We start from the raw sequence: 19,287 nt of genomic DNA on the forward strand, positions 1-19,287 counted from the left end.
GCTAGTAAATATGATTCAATTTGGTAATATCGATCTGGATATCATTCATGTCATATTTTGCCTTGATTGAAGGCCTTATATTTTTGTTAACGAACAGGAATTCTTTTGTATTTCTATCAAAAACACAAGTATAAAAAAAAATGAAATTTAACGATAAAAAGGTGATTGAAGTCCACTCCTAGAGCAACTTGATCTGAGTGAATTGAAAAACAAATTAAGAGTGGTTGAGGGAGGGATACAACACATTAAAACTTTGACTAACCAAAGACTATGTGCTGTGCTAAAGATATCTTAAGTGTACCACTTAAAGGATTTCTAAAAGCGGGGGATTTCTACAAATGGATTGACAATCCTCTTCCATTTATGTTTTCATTGCATAGTCTGGAAAAACACCTCTTGCAAGGTTTGCCAAGTCCCTCCAAATAACCTTAAATGGACATAAATATCCAGTCTTGTGATGGATATAGGATTCCCTCTTAATTTTAAACTGGAAGATTTCACGAACAAAAGGGCAACCGAAACACAGATTTAGGGACAGTGATTTTCTGTTTAAAAAAATTGCCTTTTCCGTTTCAGAAAATCTCGAATTCCGTTTCAGCAGGACAGAAAACTGAAATTCTGTTTCCCCATAGACTTTACTAATGGCAGAATTATCACATTCAGTGTATTAAGTATTAATGGGCAGAGTTCTCATATAGCACAAGTAGTATATCACAATACAGTCATTGTATATGTTATACTGACATAGCGCCATGGATGATTAATGTGTGTATTGGGACTAGTTGGGAATCATGAAGGATGTTGAGAGGGATTAATCTAGTTTATAGCAACTGATCTTTAGGCGGTGCTGCACCAGCCTGAGTTTGCTCAAACTCAAGATTTTAGCCATATCGGCCCTCTTCGCAGTTAATCTTGAGATTCAAGAAACCCCGTCTCCACCATCGCAAGAAGAGTGATTCCTGCTCGAGCGAGGCATCAACTGCATTATGGTCTGACGCCATGAGTAAACAATCCTGAGTGCGTCTGCACCTGCAAATTATCAGGATATTTCGTAAAATAGTGCGCTATTTTGCAAATAATCCCAAGTTGATTTGGGATCGCAATTTCGATATCAATCCAGCTAACTAGCGCGATAATTACGTCTCCATTACCAATAATCTCAAGATTGTTCAGATCAGGAAAATTTGCCGTATCAGAAATAGCATGCTAATTTGAAAACTCGGGCTGGTGCAGACGGCCCTATTGATTTCATACTGCATCATACCAATCAAAGCTATTACATTATTGTTCGGGTTTTGTTGGTGAGAATGTAGCACTGAGCAAAATGATATTACTATGGTTATTCCTATCCTATGCTTCTCACCAATTATTGGAATATAGCCGGTCAGGATTGGTGATTTCCGACAGTACACTCCAAAATTTATTTTCCGATTCATATGATATAGAAGTCAGATATGCTTTTGTGACTTTGCCGAGGTACATACCACCTGATGATGCAAGCAAAACCTTTTATTGCTTTCAGATTCCATGCGCAAGTCCGAGATTGGGCAAGCCAGATCCATTCTCGTCTTGGTGACGTAAAATAAAACATGCAAAACAGTCATAAAATCCGCTTTGGTACTTTATTTCATTTGCAAATTCTACTTCAGAACGGGATCAGTTTACCATACAGCAATTGTGAAAGCAGAAGGTATCGTAAATGATGACAAGGGGCAAATTAAGTGAGCGCTTGGAGAGTCATTTGAATCGGGGAGACGGAGGATTCAATGACTTGTGGTTTCGCCAGGGAATTCATCCTGGTTTTACTGATGCATGCGGATGTTGTAGTCTACATTCTTAATAAAGATATGAGATCTCTTATTGACTTGATAAGAAATAGGAGAGTGTAAGGAGAGGTCATTGAGGACATTCACCAGCCTGAATATATGTACAGTGTAAAAATATATATCTATATTTAAAAAAAAATACATTTCATAAAACATCAATAACTTCAAATTTAATTTACTCTTTCAAAACAGGATTGGTCAAAATAATCAATATGTAGATTAGATAGATAGATAAAAATATAGATAGATAGAAATGAACAGATAGATAGATGAGAGATAGATAATGGTGTTAATGTATCCAACCCAAAATAATAGTAAAAATAAACCCCAAATGTGGTAGATTATAAATTTCTAACCAATGGTTTGGTTAATATAATTCACTTAGTATTGTAAAAAGGAATAAATAGCATTTTGTTTCCACCAGCATTTTTATTTGAGAAATGAAGAAACCAGCTAGCATGGAGCTATAAAACACAGAAGCTAGTATTGCTTTTGACAAAATCAGGTATAGAGCCTTAGAAAGTCAATGTGACAGTATCGTTGGAGAGTGGATTGAACAGAACACGAAGATAGCTAAATCACATTGCTTTCAGAAGGCAACGCATGAATATACATCGAGACATATTTGAACTCTCTTGGGTTACATCGCGGTGTATAATATCTTGCAATCTTGATCACGTAGTGGCGAATCCTACACCGCCTACAGACATAATAAAAAAAGCAAGAGCATGATGTAATAAGGCCCATATGCATATTGACTGAAACTTTACACCAATTCCATGCGATGTTCCGTGCTCACCACGGGCACATACAAAACAAGACTGATTTAAATTGGTACTAGAATAAAATAAAGGCATAAGGTTAGGCATGAAAAATAAAGCTTGCCACAGCTATAATTATAAATTGCTGCATTTTAGGACACCCTTTAGAATTGAAGGGTCCAACCACCATGAAAAAAAAATCACAAACATGCCATTATTTAAACAATCCATATAAGAAAGCTATAATATATATTCATTCAATCTTTAATAGTGCTTTCGAAAATAATGAATATATTCGTTATCACCATCAATCATAATTGTGGGCACTGCAACATAAGACTTTGACCTACTATCATCATCTCTTCATTATAATGATGTATCATGAACATGTACAGTTTAGGATTTCAAACAACAAACACAGCATTCTTTTAATAATATATGACATATATACGCCTTCTGTGAAACTACATCAAGCATTCTCCCCAGATGCACTTAAAAACAAATTGTTTGTGGCATCCCGACTGACCATAGCAAACATGCTGGCTTTTACTTTTATACAATATTGGGGGGAAATGTGATGACTTAACCATAAATAAAATTTCATACATTTTTGTCCACATTTCATATATCAGAAAAAATGACATGAAATTGACAAATTGTCAAATGGTACAGTGGAACATTGTTTATATTGTACCTAGATCTAACTTCTGAGATCTAGGAGCTCTACAACAGAATACTGACCAACCATTGCGACCAACCCTTCTTTATTTTTCTCTCCAGCAATCAAACAATTTGTTTAGGCCTACCCCCCCCCATCAATGCAGACTAAAAAGCAAAAAGGAGCAGGCTTTACATGTATCTCTATTCCATGACCACTATAAATTTTCTTTCAATTTATCAAGCGATGAGAATTTATTCCCTCCCCTACAGAACAGAGCGGACATGCCTAGATTGACCACCCCACAAACATCCTTCGTAGTATCATTCCAATCTATGACATCATAGTTACCATGGTAACAGTGATGTCATACTCTATCAAGTCATTGTGGTATCACATTCACAACTGCATTTCATCATCAGATGCTCTGCCAGGTTTGAGCGTGGTAGTCTGCTCTGATCAGACTCTATTTCTTCAAGGTTGCCACTCTATAATTTTAATATGAAAATAATGAAAGTATGATAGTCACTAGAAATGAGCCTTTTTAGCACAAAAACAATTTTCTACTGCCTGGAAATAATGAAATTTCACCCGGATTCAGGCTTGAGCCTGAAAAGTGGTATCCCTGTGTGGTATACATTTAGACCTAATTTTTATATACAGGCCTATGCAAGGACATAGAGAAGAACTTATGAAGACCTATGTCCCCACTATGGGTATACAAAATACACACACACACATGTCTGATCATAATTCACATGGGTCTTTTTAAGAAGAATATATGTTACAAAGAATTTAAGATATGACGGTAAAACAAGTTTGCTTTTTAAAAAAATGAACACAAACAGCTATGAGAAAGCTTATTTTTTTGCAATCAGGATTCAGGATGTCAATTTTTGGTATTAAAAAAACTTTGTTTCCTTATTTCATCACAAGTAAAAATGTAAGCAAAACCAATATACATGTACATGTATACAAATAGCAACACTTGAGACCAAAATATAGGCCCATCTCTATAAACAACTCCATGGTAATACAAATTCCAATAATAGAACAGGGGGGGAAATGGTATGCAATATTATTTCATATCAAAGTTTCACTCTAGTGAGGTTTATTAATCCATTACCCCCCCCCCCATAAACAGGTAAAACTATAAGATGTGTGGGTAAGGGGATAATCTTCTAAAAAGGGCTGAAAATGAAGACTAGGCAATGTAATTAGTAATTTCGAAGCAGATGACAGTAGCAGCTGTCTCTCGGATGACATCATAGCTTAAATAACGCAACTAATAAGGTAGTCAATGGGATATTACTCCGCCCAATCAAATGAGACTAAACAACCTCGCCAAGGTTTTAGGTTTTTATTTAGTCTTTGATTTCAGCAGAGGTTTTTTTAAATCATTTTCTTTCAATGAAATGGCATTTGAAGGGCGATTCTTCAGTAATCAACAGCTGAATATTATCTATATTTCCCCAAGATGTCATTAAAAAGGAGTGATGCCCACTATTATAAAATATTTTTGACCCAATGAACAGCATTCGGGCAATCTGCACATGATAAATATAGGCCTGTATAAGTACCAGATTGTTACCTATGGTATTGAAGCTTATCCAGTGATGAATTAATCATGGAGGGTGGGGGAGGGGGCTCTGTGCATCTAGGTACTATTTCCAGGGGATGTTTGAGGGGGGGGGGGGGATAAAATTTAAGATTAAATCTAAATCTGATGGAAAAATAAAAAAAAAACACCCACCAGAATCACAAGTTAAAAAGAGCAATTCTAATTGTTCTTGCACCCCCCCCCCCCGGAAAAAAAAGTTATTTTCTCTAGATATGCCACCACTGGGGAATACCTTTAAGGCTATTCCCAGACTACATTAAGACATGAATGTTGATGGGTATACCATCAGCGCACAGGATGAATTATGTCAGAGGTACATGGATATCAATCCATCACGTCATACAATTGGCTGGTTTCACACCGACCTCATCAGACAAAAAAATACATTGAAGTCCTACAGGCCTATACATTTAATATGCACTGCTTTGGAGTTGGTGGTGACTTGTAACACCTGATTGCTAAGAAAGCATGAATTCTTGTTCGCAAGCAACCAGAGGACCAACAGCTTAAGGTCCTCTCCGAGGAACCTAGTAATGAGGATTAATGCCTTACCAAAGGGCACTAGCGCACCAAGTGGGAATCGAACCTGGCTCGCCGGAATCCGAAAATCCCTGCACTACAGAATTAGTGATGTAAAAACTACTCCGACAGGATGAACCAGGGGCCCATTTCATAAAAGGACTTGCAACTCTTGTAACTTTGCCATAATGGCAACTACCATGGTAACAGGGCTCAGCAGCCAATCAGCATCTAGGATTTCATGTCAGTTGCCATAATGGCAAAGTTACAACAGTTGCAAGTCTTTTATGAAACAGGGCCCCAGGTGAACACCAGGGAGCAGAATTCACTCCACCATTTTGGTATGTGTTAAATGATATTAAGCTGACACATGAATTATAAGTATATAAAGACCTGCATGCAAATTTTCCCATAGGCCAGTAAATTCTGAACTTGGGTTTAAAAAAATGTGGTTTGACCAGGGAAGTGGGAGCGATTTCACAAATCTCTGACAGCACAGGTTCGACTCTTTTACTCAGATCATTCATTATCGTCTTGGAATAAAATGAATTAATATTCTTTGCCATCATGGTCCCATGAATGAGCACATTGATCAGAAGAAAAATACAATTTAAACAATAATTTTTTACGCATTTAGCTTCCCATAAATTTAGCAGAGATTTAGACCATTGCCAAGTCAAACAAGACTTCAGATTTCCAGCCACAGAAATGTTGAAATATGATAACAAGCCACCTTGACCCATTCCACCGGAAATATTGGGTATGAAATGATTTTTTGAAGTCCAAGACTGTCCCCATAGCAACCGATCAACAAGGATGGTCAGGCAGGAAGTCGATGGACAGGAATTACGACAACTCAAAGAATCCCTTAAAACAGAAGATTTGCATAAAAATATTGACATTTATGTAAGGATTGGGGAGGTGGGGTAAATGAGGCCCCCTTTTTCATTAAGTTCAATCATATCTTTTAAATGCAAAGAGTATGAATAGATGTCCAATAGACGAGAAATGTTAGAACCAATTGCCCCAATTTGAAAAAAATAACCCCTACAATGTCAATAATACAAATTATCTCATACCCTGATCATAACGGTTTAATAGCCAATAGTGACTTCATTCAAAGATGATCTATGGAAGCATTATCAGCTAGACCCCCAGAATCTGTCAACCCTCTACATTATTATACAACATAAATGTCTGAGTGAAGAGACTAATTTTCAATTAGTGAATTTAAAGTGCGTGTCTTTTCCAGCTGCTTATATTGCATGGAGCTATATCATTTTGATTGATTGAAACTTAGGACAGAGACATAATAACATGTGTCTGATTGTAATTGGATAGGGCTACAATGGTACGAAGTCATTCCTACAAAGTGAACATACAATCAACAGAGTGAGTTGTGGGGTGTAATACCCCATTTATATGCTTTTCACATTGCATTTACTTAACCCGGACTATCCTAAACCCCTCTCTTTTTGGATTCACACTGTCTTTCTTAACTCCATACTATCTGCTTATAGCCGGGGTTAACGCCTTAACACCATACTATCCCACAGCTCATGAATATTGATGATTTTACCATACAGAGCGTGAGTAACATGCGATTTCGACTTCTGTGATTGGCTATTGCTTAGCCCCACTATTTCTTAGCCCAGTTTCGTTTCACACTGCATCTCTTAGCACTGCTTTTTTGCAGGGCCAGATAGTACCATACTATTTACCTTGCTAGCCCACTATGCTAAAACGTAGCGTGAAAACGAAGTGGGCTAAGCTTAGCCCCTGGAAAGTGGTGGGGCTAAGGCCCCCCCCCCCATAGCCCCACCAATTTCCCGGGGTTAAGGAAAAAAAGTACAGTGTGAAAGCATATTAGATCTATCCCTCTCCCATGTCACACTAGACAATTGTCTGGAGCGAACGCGGGATGAAATTCTTTATTAAAACACGAAGGGCCGTTAGTTCATTCGCGGTAATCGCGAGGTACATTATCTCCCTTTGCGTTGTCATGGCAAAATGCCAACCAAGAGAGAAAGTGCCCGCGGCCATGCGCTCAGAAAAAGGACTTCCGTTTTCAATGCCGAGTTCATGCCGCGACCGTTTAGATCAACAGTCCAACAGTGGATCACGCCGTGTGATCTTGCGATTGTGCTAGACTGTCTAGGGTGTATTTTCCCTTGCAATTACCTCAGACCCATGCTTAGTCCTTTGTGCGGAGACCGTTTAGTGTGGGCCCTGGGGCCCTGCGTAACATCAATAGGTGGTTTCAAACCGCCTCGATCACAAGAATCCCCGTTAAATTACGGGAACTGTTTTCGGCTAAAAAATACCCATTAATTATTCCTGCATTCACACCACCCCGAAACATACCCTTCGGGATAAGTTCTTGAAGTTACAAGCATGCGCATAGTATGGTCTGATAAGCAGGAGGCGCGAGATTCAAAATCACTAGCCCAGCAGCCACCCACAGCTCCCGCCCCCAACGACACGCTGGGGTAAAAGTTCCCGTAATTTGCTTTCACATCGCCAAAATACCTGCGACCTTGGAAAAATCCCCGCGAAAGTTCTCGTAATTTCGCCAAGTACCTACTATTTAGCGGGTATTTTCTTTCGGGGAAATTACGCGTAGTTTGCTTTCACATTACCAAAATACCTGGTATTTTCTGATCGGGGTAAATTTCCCGATCAGAGAATACCTGGAACTGACGAACTTCGAGGCGGTCTGAAACCACCTATTATTCCCTCTCTATTCTAATAACTTTTAAAAATTCTATGATATCACGACTTGGCCAGAGATCGAACCCACGACCTCACACTCATGAGGCAGACCATCTACCACTGAGCCAACATGCTCTCTAGTTACAAAACACGCATAAAAGAAAAGATATAAAAGTTTGCCCAACAATTCTTTTCCAGGTTCAAATCCATATTTTTACATTTTATTTTCATTTGCCATATTGACAAAGGGATCAACTTGAATTGACAAAACATGTAAAAAAATTAAATTATTTCATTGGATAGTAAAAAAAAACACTCAATGAATTGTAAAACCATTTTCAATTTCCCGACTGAATAGACAGATGATTGCACAATATTTCATTTCATTGTGATCAAGTCAAACATCAATAATTGAATATAAATTCATTTTGGAATTGACAAAGGCAATCATAGTTTACTAATCCGATGCTAGCTCAGTCGTTTTCTGCTCAAATAATCAATTTGTAAAAGAATCTAAACAGGATGAATTTTGAAAGATAATTATCTTCCATCTACCAGCATACATGTACATTGTACCTTTTGACTGGATCTTAATGAAGAATCAACAATGAGTTAATCCGAATAGATACATTATTATACTGAATTTTGGTGGAAAAGAATTTTTTTCATTTTTGTTTTGGATTGTTTGCGTTTCGATGTGTGTTTCAAGTTTGTGTTTCTAAATGACAAATTTGTGCTCTTAATTTTTGTGTCTTCCTGTCACACTTGACAAGCAATAAAATCCATACACTTGTACTAATCCATCTACGAGCAATAAAAATGGAAAAACAAACCACAAATTTGCCCCAATTTTGAAGCTTTCAAAACATTCCATATATCATTGCCTGGCATATCATCCAAATATTTGCTTAAAATCAGGCTGTGTTATGGTAAGAACCTTCAGCTCCCATCTGCTTTCTGTGAAGTAAAACTTTGCCTCGTTGAAGCATGGAGGTAGAAAGAAAGCAAGGGTTGTAATTCCTAATCACTCCATCTAATAGGATGTAAATCATTTTGGAAAACTACAGGGCATATTCAAACTGTCAAGATAAAATGCCACTACATGTGCATTCACACTAGCATAATTTCTCGTATAACATTCAGAGAATTTCTATCTTGATCTTGATTAAGATGCCATGTGGGGCAAGCTTTTCTGGCTATGCCCATGGAATTCGGAGGAGAATTCTAAAACAATTTGGTGTGAGTCGAGAAGTTACAACACCAAATGCTTGTCATTTTAACATCACACACAAAAAAGTTTAAACATTGAGCATCGCTTTCAGCGAATATTTGAATAAATTTCTACATCAGCCCGGATATCCCAAGCATAACCAATAGACCAAGGACATCTCTCTATTCCTTTGACCATGGACCCTATGCTTTGACAAAGGATCACCATAAAGTTCCTATATTTTTTTTACTATGTAAGCTATATGCTCAAGCAAGGCAAGTGAGCATGCATTTATAATACCCTTTTCATAAACCTATCCTCCAATTAGCCGCCTAAGAGTAATGCGGATAATTCAATAAAAATTGCGTTCATAAACTCCGAATATAAGCCGCATTATTTTTACGAGCGCCCATCCTGAAAAAGGCGGATAATCGCCATGACAACTGGACACGCCCCCTCCGAAGCGGTTGTGTTGGAAAAGGGTGACCTTGTGACCCCACCATGGCAATTATCCGCATTATTTGGAAATGCGTTCATAAACTCAAAATCTTGTCCCGATGCTGCTATTATGCGGATAATAGCAGCATCAGAGTAATGCGGATAACTCTTGTCCTCCTCCAATTTTACGACCAAATTATGCTGCTATTAGCCGCCTAATTCATTTTAATGGGGTTTATGAAAGGGGTATAAGCAACATGGATTCCTGTGTAGACAAAGGCCTATTGACAAGTTCAAACTACATGTATTTAAAAAGTACACTTTTTCAATTTATACAGCAAGGGTACATATTTGTTCACAGTGATATTTACAGTCTGAATGGGTACCAATGAAACTCTGAGAGGGATGGAGAATGATGAAAATGTCACAAATGAAACACTTTTTAACATGTGACCCTGTGACTCAACATATCTGTATGAGGCTTGTTGATGTCATCATTGAAAGTGAAAATTATCCGTTTGTATGGTTGTCCAATTCATTTTGAAATCTTAAAACTATGCAATCCATACTTGAACAAAGGCATGTATATGTCTCATTACTTTGGTTAATATTATGTACTTGCGGTGTATACGGATACACTGATGTACATATTAGAAAAGTGCTGATTCATAAATGGAAAAATGTGATAGGATGGGGGAGAGGGAGAGAAAGAAAGAGACAAATGAAAGAAAGAAAGAAAGAAAGAAAGAAAGAGGGGGGGGGAGAGAAAGAAAGAAACATTAGGAGAGAGAGTGGGAGCAGTCACATCCTCAGACGTAAAAGGAAATTTTGTCATAGCAGGAGATTACATTTTACATCACTCACAAACAAAAACACACACACAAGTTGCCATAGCAATGAGTAGGAAATCCATTGCGTACATGTTTACAAAGAAATTTCAATTGTCTCTCTTTCTCTCTCATTTCAAAACATAATAATAACACAAACATTGACAGTGGTGGTCATAACAAAAATACCACTTGGCTTGTTGATCAACAGACTGTCTTTTACAGAGGAAATAAAAACCACAAATTGCTGAGAGCTTCCCTTATAAGGACTTTACTATATACTACCTGATTCAATGCCTTGTTTGTGTCAAACATTAGTAAAAGTAGTCCACAATTTGTTTTCTGATTCAATCAAATGGAAAATTTATGATACACCTGCAATCCAAATAAATTATTTCTTAGTCCATTTCTTTTAAAGGGAAGTTCACCCTCAAGAATATTTTGTTATGAATAGCAGAAAAGATAATTAGAAATATTGGTAAAGGTTTGAAAAAAAATCCATGAAAGATTAAGAAAGCTATTAGAATTTTAATGTTTGGATTTGTGACATCGTAAACAAGCAGCTGCCCCCTATGCTACGTAATATAAAATGCATGAAATTCATTTTTTTAATGGACTTGTGATGAATTATTTTTGTATTCTGTTTAAGAAGCATGAAATGATTTACTGAAAGTAAAGTAAAAACTAATGTGAAAACCATTTTCAATTTTCTGAGATGACATTTCATTGATTATTTGCCATATGATATGTGGGGAAAGCTGCTCGCATATGACGTCACAGATTAAAATTCTATGACAAATAAAATTCTATAACCTTTTTTTTAATTCCTTGATTGATTTTTCCCAAAGTTTCAGCAATATTTTTTCTGTTTTTTTTTACAATAAACTTTTGTCAGGGTGAAATCCCCCTTTAATGAAGCTTATTTAAGTTTTGGTATACCCCCCCCCTGCCAAATCATTTGTTACTATTTTACTTCATTTACTAGACCACATGAATAAGTAAGCACTGTTAACTGTTATAATGTGGATCATATGAAAAAGAAATGTATTTTATCAAATAAATTTTGTGATTTTAATGAAAATTTATTTTGACAGCATGCCCGATCAAAATGAAATAGGCCTATCAGCAGTTTTTCTTTACATACACAGCAAAAACTCTGGTGTTAACCGGTGTACAATGTACATAGAGGACCACACCAGTTATTTTACACCGATGTTAAATTGACAGTCTTAGTTTAACACCTATACATTTGTAGGTGTTATTACAAAACCTTTGGTTGTTACATTTACACTCTTTGGTGTTATGTTCAATTTCTAGGGTGTAATTCTAACACCTCATGGTGTGGTCCTCTATTAACTCCAAATGGCGCCAGTTTTAACACCATATTTTTTACAGTGTACACCTTAAGCATGGATACAACCTTTGAATACTATCTTTCTAATATTCAATCACTCATGGCGCTGTCACACCTTGGCGTTTTAGACAGCGTATGCCCGATGTATGAGGAATTTGGTGAATACGCTGGCGTACGTCGAATACGTTACGGGTAAGTTTTGCATACGTTAAGAGTACGCTAAAACACGCTGGTATACGTCGTCATACGGCGAGGTCATCGAAAAATTTTGTGCAAGCACAAAATTTTTCGACGTATGCCAGCGTATGGTTCATACGTCCTGCATACGCCAGCCATAAGTTGTAGGCAAGTTACGCGATCGTTGATACACGTTGACACACGTTACTCGTAAGTTACTCATAAGTCGATGTACATCGAGATAATGTCCAGCGTACCCTAAAACTTACTTCTAACCTATGAGTAACGTACTTTGAACGTATGTGTAACTTAACTCCAACGTATATTGACGAATGAAGACGTGCTCCAGACGACCACAAAACTTACTGAATGTGTTTATAACTTACAGCTACCGTATAATGGCGTATTGACAACGTTTATAGGAATTGGTATATAAAGGTGGGGTTCACAGGAGGAACTCATGTCTTCTTGATGTCCCAGATCATGGCGTTTTCTCGAAGGAATTGGCACATGAACTGCTCCTCTTGGACATCAAGACAAAACTTTGTCTTCTTATAGGCTACGACACGTGTTCGTCAGCGATACACTGCCGCAGGCTATGCGTAAGTTAGGCTATCGTAGGGCAAAAGTTGTGTACGCCAGCAATACGCTAAGCATTCGTTGGAATACGTTACTTATAAGTTAACGAAGCGTTCGATATAAGTTACTAATACGTTATGTATACGTCCAACTCATTATGAATACGCTAAGTATACGCCCAGAGTTGGAAAAAAAAAATCAAAGTTCAGTGTATGCCGACGTTTTAGAGAAATTTTGATACATCGGGCATACGCTGTCTAAGACGCCAAGGTGTGACACCACCATATTAAAGAAGTTCTAAAAGGGACCTCTTTACCAAAAAAGAGGGCAACAAATTTCATAAAAGAACTAATAGATTGATAAATGGTCGCAACACTTTAGATATTAGTCTTGGTCTGGTGGTTACGACTCTTGTCTTTCAATCAGAGATACGTGGGTTCAAATCTCTTCATGGCATGCTGTCCTTCAGCAAGAAATTCACCAACGATGTGCTGCACTCGATCCAGGTGAGATGAATGGGTACCCAGTAGGACCTACATGTATTCCTTGAATGCTTTACAGCTTTAGTGCCTATTATTAAAAATTTACCAAATAGACAGACTCTAAATCAAAAAAATAATTCTTTTAATTCCACAAACAAGTGATATACGGAGAGGATCGTTAAGAAATCATCTGAACGAGCCATTAAGAAGGTTCAATCATAACATTCAAAGAAAACTATACCTGGTTTCATTGTTCATGAGATGCCACAATAATGAAAACGATTATAGCATTTTGCAAACCTATCCCGTAGATGTGACGTCATACATACTATACTATACATGTTCATTTCACAGAAAATAATTTCACTCAGACTTTGCTCATCAAGACTGAGAACATTAAACCAATTACTGGCAGCATACTGGTGAATCAACGTCATTCCAACACGTCTGAACGTAGAATACTGTACATGATGTCATAGTTTACTATGATGGAAAAAAACAAGTGCCATCTAATATAAGAACAGGGCACATTCACACCTGTACAATCAGTGAAATATGCGTGAATTAAAAGAGTTTGTTCACCTGCATATTAAACGTTCAAAACACATTTCAAACCTACCATTACCAGATGATGTTCTCACACTTAACAAGCTTGCAACAAGACTTTATAGTGTTCCCATGGCAAAGGGTGCACTTTTTTTGCCTCCCAAATTTGCTTTCCAATTATCATGCCTCGGACCTCCATAAAATCCCTGTAAAAAACTGTCAAAGTTACAATTTCTTTCCTGTATATAAAGACCAAGTAACATAAAAGAAAAATTCTATATGAGCAGCTGATGCTTAAAAACAGGTTCTACAATAAATTTCAATATGAAATACAAGTACTAATTTAAAGAGAAATCAGATCTTTGCAGACAACTTTACAGATAGTGCTGTAAAAGCAAGTTGGCTGTACTTGGTATTTTGTAGAAATTTACCCTGCTTAAAAATACAAGGCATTTTCCAACAAAGGATGATGTGAAAGCCTCTATTTTTTTCACTCAGACATTGCATGACACCTTCTGACGATTCAAATATTAATTACATTCTCATTTCCATTAGAATGAACCCAGTACAGGTGATAAAGCTACTTTTATAACACCTTCAGGAAGGACTGTTCTCACAGCAAGAATATATTGCCCCCCATCCCCCCCGCAGGTATGGACAGGTAAAAGATGGATGTACATGTCGCCGTACTGTGAATAGGCTCATCTTCACCAGCCCAATGTGTCACACTATAGATCCTGCTATTTCTGATTCTGCAACCTATCTCAACTTATAAAAATTATTAACTGACCATTGAATAGAACAATGTAAATTTTTATAATAGATAATATCAATAAAAAATGTCAATTGTCATAATGGAAAATATCAATTCAAAATACAAAATAGCCTTGCATCAAACATACAGCAGGGACCTCGGATGGGGTGAAAATCTTACAATGAGTTACGATGGATCCAATCAATCTCAACAGTATGAAAATCCATCCATACCATAATTTTTTCTACAGGAAATCTGCACAATGTCCTTAGTAAAAAAGAGAATCACACAGAATCTTCAAGGGAGCGATGAATGTATGGATATACATCAGAAATACAGTTTTGAGAAAATATTTTGAACAAATTTGCATTTTAGATCATCCGATGGAATAAAAAATCAGGGATAAGCTGAATTTATCACTTACGTGCCAAAATGCATATTTTACCTTTAAAGGTCAAGTCCACCTCAGAAAAATGTTGATTTGAATCAATAGAGAAAAATCAGACAAGCACAATGTTGAAAATTTCATAAAAATCAGATGTAGAATAAGAAAGTTATGACATTTTAAAGTTTCACTTATTTTTAACAAAATAGTTATTTGAACGAGCCAGTAACATCCAAATGAGAGAGTGGATGATGTCACTCACTATTTCCTTTTTTTTTTTATTGTTTGAATTATTCAATATTTCAATTTTTACTACTTTGACGATTAGGACCTCCTTGCCTGAAGCACAAAATATAAAAAAAAATGGAATTCCAGAGTTCAGGGAGGAATGAAACTTCATTTCACATGACAATGACGAGAAAATCAAAATATTTCGTATAATAAAATACAAAAAAAATAGAGAGTGATGTCATCAGTTCCTCATTTGCATACCAACCAAGATGTGCATATAACTGTCAAGTGAAATGAAGCGAAACTTTAAAATGCCATAACCTTCTTATTTTACATCCGATTTTGATGAAATTTTTAGTGTTATGCTTGTTGAATTTTTCTCTTTTTATTCAAATCAAGTTTTTGTTGGGGTGGACTTGTCTTTTAACATATCAAGCCTTAAGACACTCTCAACACAAACCTGACTATCAAGACAAGTTAGCATTCAAGTCTATTATATGATTCAACATCCATCGTCAAATGGATGTTGATGAGAATAGGGGGATAACTATCAAGAGCATGTCAAAATGCAAATTCTACCTTTAACTTAAGCCAAAAGGCACCCTTAACATGGACTTGACTTACATGTATGAGGTTCTTTCTAAAAGTAAGCATTCCAGTCTATATGATTTAACATCATATCAATCGTCAGAAGGGATGAAAATCAAGGATTAGCAGACTTTATCACGTAAGTGTCAAAATGCATATTCTGCCTTTACATATGCCCGAAGCCCTACGAGGGACATCCTCGTTGGAGAACTTGACTTTACGGGGTTCTTCCTACAAGTAAGCATTCCAGTCTATCTACCAGATGATTTAACATCAATCGTCGCGATGGGATGAAAATTGAAGATGAAATTCCTGACTGACATCTCTCCGCATCTCTCCAGGGCCAGCTGGTATTCTACTCCAAACCCTCACATCCACCAATGCATCCTCATTCGCACGTACCGTCCCCGCATCCGCGACATTCATGACATAGTCTTGCACAATGACTTCCATAACATTTTCATCGCTGTAGATCACAACTGCAGGATACACATTGCACAGCTGCAGTATTTCTTTTCACAAAGCCATCCCTTGCGTCCTCTAAAATCTCCTTCGCACCACCCTTGGTTTGGATCCCGCATCCATGACATTCATAACATAGTCCTACCAAACAATATCTGGGCAGATATAGCGGGTAAAAACCTTTTTTTGGTTTTGCTTGCCAATTTTTTCAGAACAAGCCCCCTTAGTTCCCCATTTTGAAAATCCTGAACACACCCCTGATCAAAACAATGCAAATAACAGAAACAGAAGTTTGTAGATCCACTCTTAAAATAATCTGAGACTTTCAGCCATTGAATCAGATGACGGTCAGATTTTTCCTTATAACTGTTCTCATTTTGTCTAATAGAACATTGTACAAAACCATATCGGAGCAAATATGGACTTTACACAAACGTTTTTTGCACAGGATAAGGTTGTTTTGAAAGTAGAAAAAAGTTGAAATTATTTAAAAAAAACATGAAAATTATCACCAGACATGCTCTGACATCATAAAGATGTAATATACTTACCTGTTCCGGAGTCTTGTCACCAAAGAAGGTCTCAAAAACAGCTTTCCTTTTCCTTTCATCTTGGCAAAGTTTTTCCACAATATTCTTCACCAAAAACGAAGGCCAATTCCACTCTTTCAAGAAAATCTTTCGTTCAGTCAATCTACAATTAGGCGAATCACCACTCTTGATGACAGGCTGAGTCACATGCACATGTAAATGTTAACATCAAGCCACATGAGAGAGAAATGGGATTAATGCTTTTCCCAAAATATCGTTCTCAAGAAAGAAGTAGAGCAAAGTTTCTCCTTCAAGAAAATGTTTCGATTTTACGGCTATTGTTCAGGAAACTATACGGCAGTATGGCGGTGAGACTGGGCTGTTCAAATTTGGCTACATGAGTGATGGAATAAGTTCATAAGTTCATATCTACCGATGATGATTCTTTTTATCTTCACAGATTTCATTAACTTGTAGAACCCAAGAGAGTTTGCAGCTGAGTGGCATAAACCTGTGTTACGCGATCCCCATTGGTGATTTCTGCGGGTTCTGAGTTACAGCTTGAGGACATATTACTTTGTTTAGAGAAGATGTCTAGCTATAAAGACATGATGTTTGTCTAAACATAGATTGAAAACTTGTACAACTGGAAATCATTTTCATTCGCCACATAAGATGTCAAAAGTTACTTGAGAAAGTTGAGACATGATCCTGTCTCACTAAACATTCAGGGATAGCTCATACAACCAGAAATGACTTACATCTACCTCATAAAATGTCAAGTCTCTTCAGGAAGTTTCAAGTAGATATCTCACTTGTACAACTAGAAACAGTTCCATCCATTGCAAAAGACATGAAAGGTTACTTGAGGAAGCTTTGTAGACATGCCAAATAGCTAAACATTCAGAGAAAACTCAGACTTCAAAAAAATGTTTACACGTACATCAAGCAGAAAAGACATCATTACATTACTCTGAACATCCAGAGAAAACGTGTACAACCAGAAAACATTTTCACCCATCGCATAAAACGGCAAAAAGTTACTTTAGGAAGTTTCAAGTAGACATCAAGCTTGTACAACTAGAACCCATTCATTATCCATAAGACGTCAAAGTTTATTTGAGGAAGTTTACACTCCCAGAAAATTTACACAATCAGAAACAGTTCACATCTTCCAGAAAAGAATCAAATGTTGTGTATAATACTATAGAAAGCTAAAGATACAGTGTCTAGCTAAAAAAACAAGAGAAGACTTGTAGAACTACAGATACTTTACATCCACAGCACACAATATCAAATGTTGCTTGAGGAAGTTCTCATACAGCCTAACTCTTGAAAACCTTTTTGGAGAATCTAGCAACAAAGCCTTGTGGATCAATCCACTCGGGAGGCTCTGGTGGAAATGAACAGGAAAACAATTCCAAGAGTCATAAAAATGCTATCTCTTTCAAGATCTACTGCCTTCAAAACTAAATAAAGAGGCCATTCAATACCAGTGAGTAAGAAAGAGTAACAAACTCAGTGATCAGACTACAAATCAGCAATGAAATATCTTATTTACCTTTCAAGTTTATATAGCTTGGAAATCTAAAATTATATGGTTTCTTCCAGGTGAACAATATTGAGCCTTGCAAATATATTCTTGTCAGTACAATATTTCTAAGAGTTATTTATACCTGGAGTACCTAAAGGAGGCCACACACCTTACGACTGGTCTGCGACCCGATTTTGGAACAAATCGCATTTTGCTCATTTTCTGAAGATGTGAATGGAACATATCATTTTATTTGAGGGTAAAATTTATTGAAATGATGATATTATAACCATTTTGAAAGATTGAAAGCCCGTATTTTGGTGTGAAGTCCAAATTAGTTTCAAATCGTAGCCAATCGTACGACTGCTATGACGTCATTACGACTAGATATTAATTTCGCTTTTATTCTAAGAAGGATGATAGCATAGTCACAAATTTTATCATAGGTATTCGTACAATGATTTAGAACATTACACAGTAAGATATCCCAAGTCTCAATATTAGCATTAAATCCTGCACCATTTTATTCTAAAAATCGGGTCGCAGACCAGGCGTAAGCAGACCTTCATTTTTGAGGAGCGCGATCGCGCCGGCGCTCCTACCGCGCTCCTTAAAAAAAATAAGGAGAGCAAAAAATCGCGCTCCTCAAAAAAAAAAAATGCTAAAATTTCACATTTCACATCTTCAAATCCATGAAATAGCCTTCTTTTTTCATAATTCCTTGAAATTACTTTGATTTAGTTGAAATCTATCAGAAAAATGAAGAATATTCATCTCTTTCCCAACTCTGATTTTAATTTAATCTCGGTAAATATTGCAGTCCCATGTAGTCCCATATGTAGATATTCATGGCAACACCATGGAAGTCTACATGTGGGACTACAATATTTACCGAGATTAAATTAAAATCAGAGTCGGGAAAGAGATGAATATTCTTCATTTTTCTGATAGATTTCAACTAAATCAAAGTAATTTCAAGGAATTATGAAAAAAGAAGGCTATTTCATGGATTTGAAGATGTGAAATGTGAAATTTTATTTTTTTTTTCCAATTTTTTTTTTTTTTTTTTGAGGAGCGCGATTTTTTGCTCTCC

At 36.7% G+C, this 19,287-nt stretch overlaps 1 protein-coding gene across 1 annotated transcript in view; it reads right to left on the minus strand.

Moving 5' to 3' along the window:
- The window catches only part of LOC121405607 (maternal embryonic leucine zipper kinase-like), a 74,831-nt gene extending 57,950 nt beyond the window's left edge, over positions 1-16,881 (minus strand). Inside the window, exon 1 of the mRNA XM_041596539.1 lies at positions 16,682-16,881. Coding sequence (XP_041452473.1) covers positions 16,682-16,740 — 59 coding nt within the window. The 5' untranslated portion in view covers positions 16,741-16,881. The remainder of the gene's footprint in view (positions 1-16,681) is intronic.
- Positions 16,882-19,287: the final 2,406 nt, after the last annotated feature.

The sequence above is a fragment of the Lytechinus variegatus genome, chromosome 18, assembly GCF_018143015.1.
Source record: "Lytechinus variegatus isolate NC3 chromosome 18, Lvar_3.0, whole genome shotgun sequence".
Classification (NCBI taxonomy): Eukaryota; Metazoa; Echinodermata; class Echinoidea; order Temnopleuroida; family Toxopneustidae; genus Lytechinus; species Lytechinus variegatus.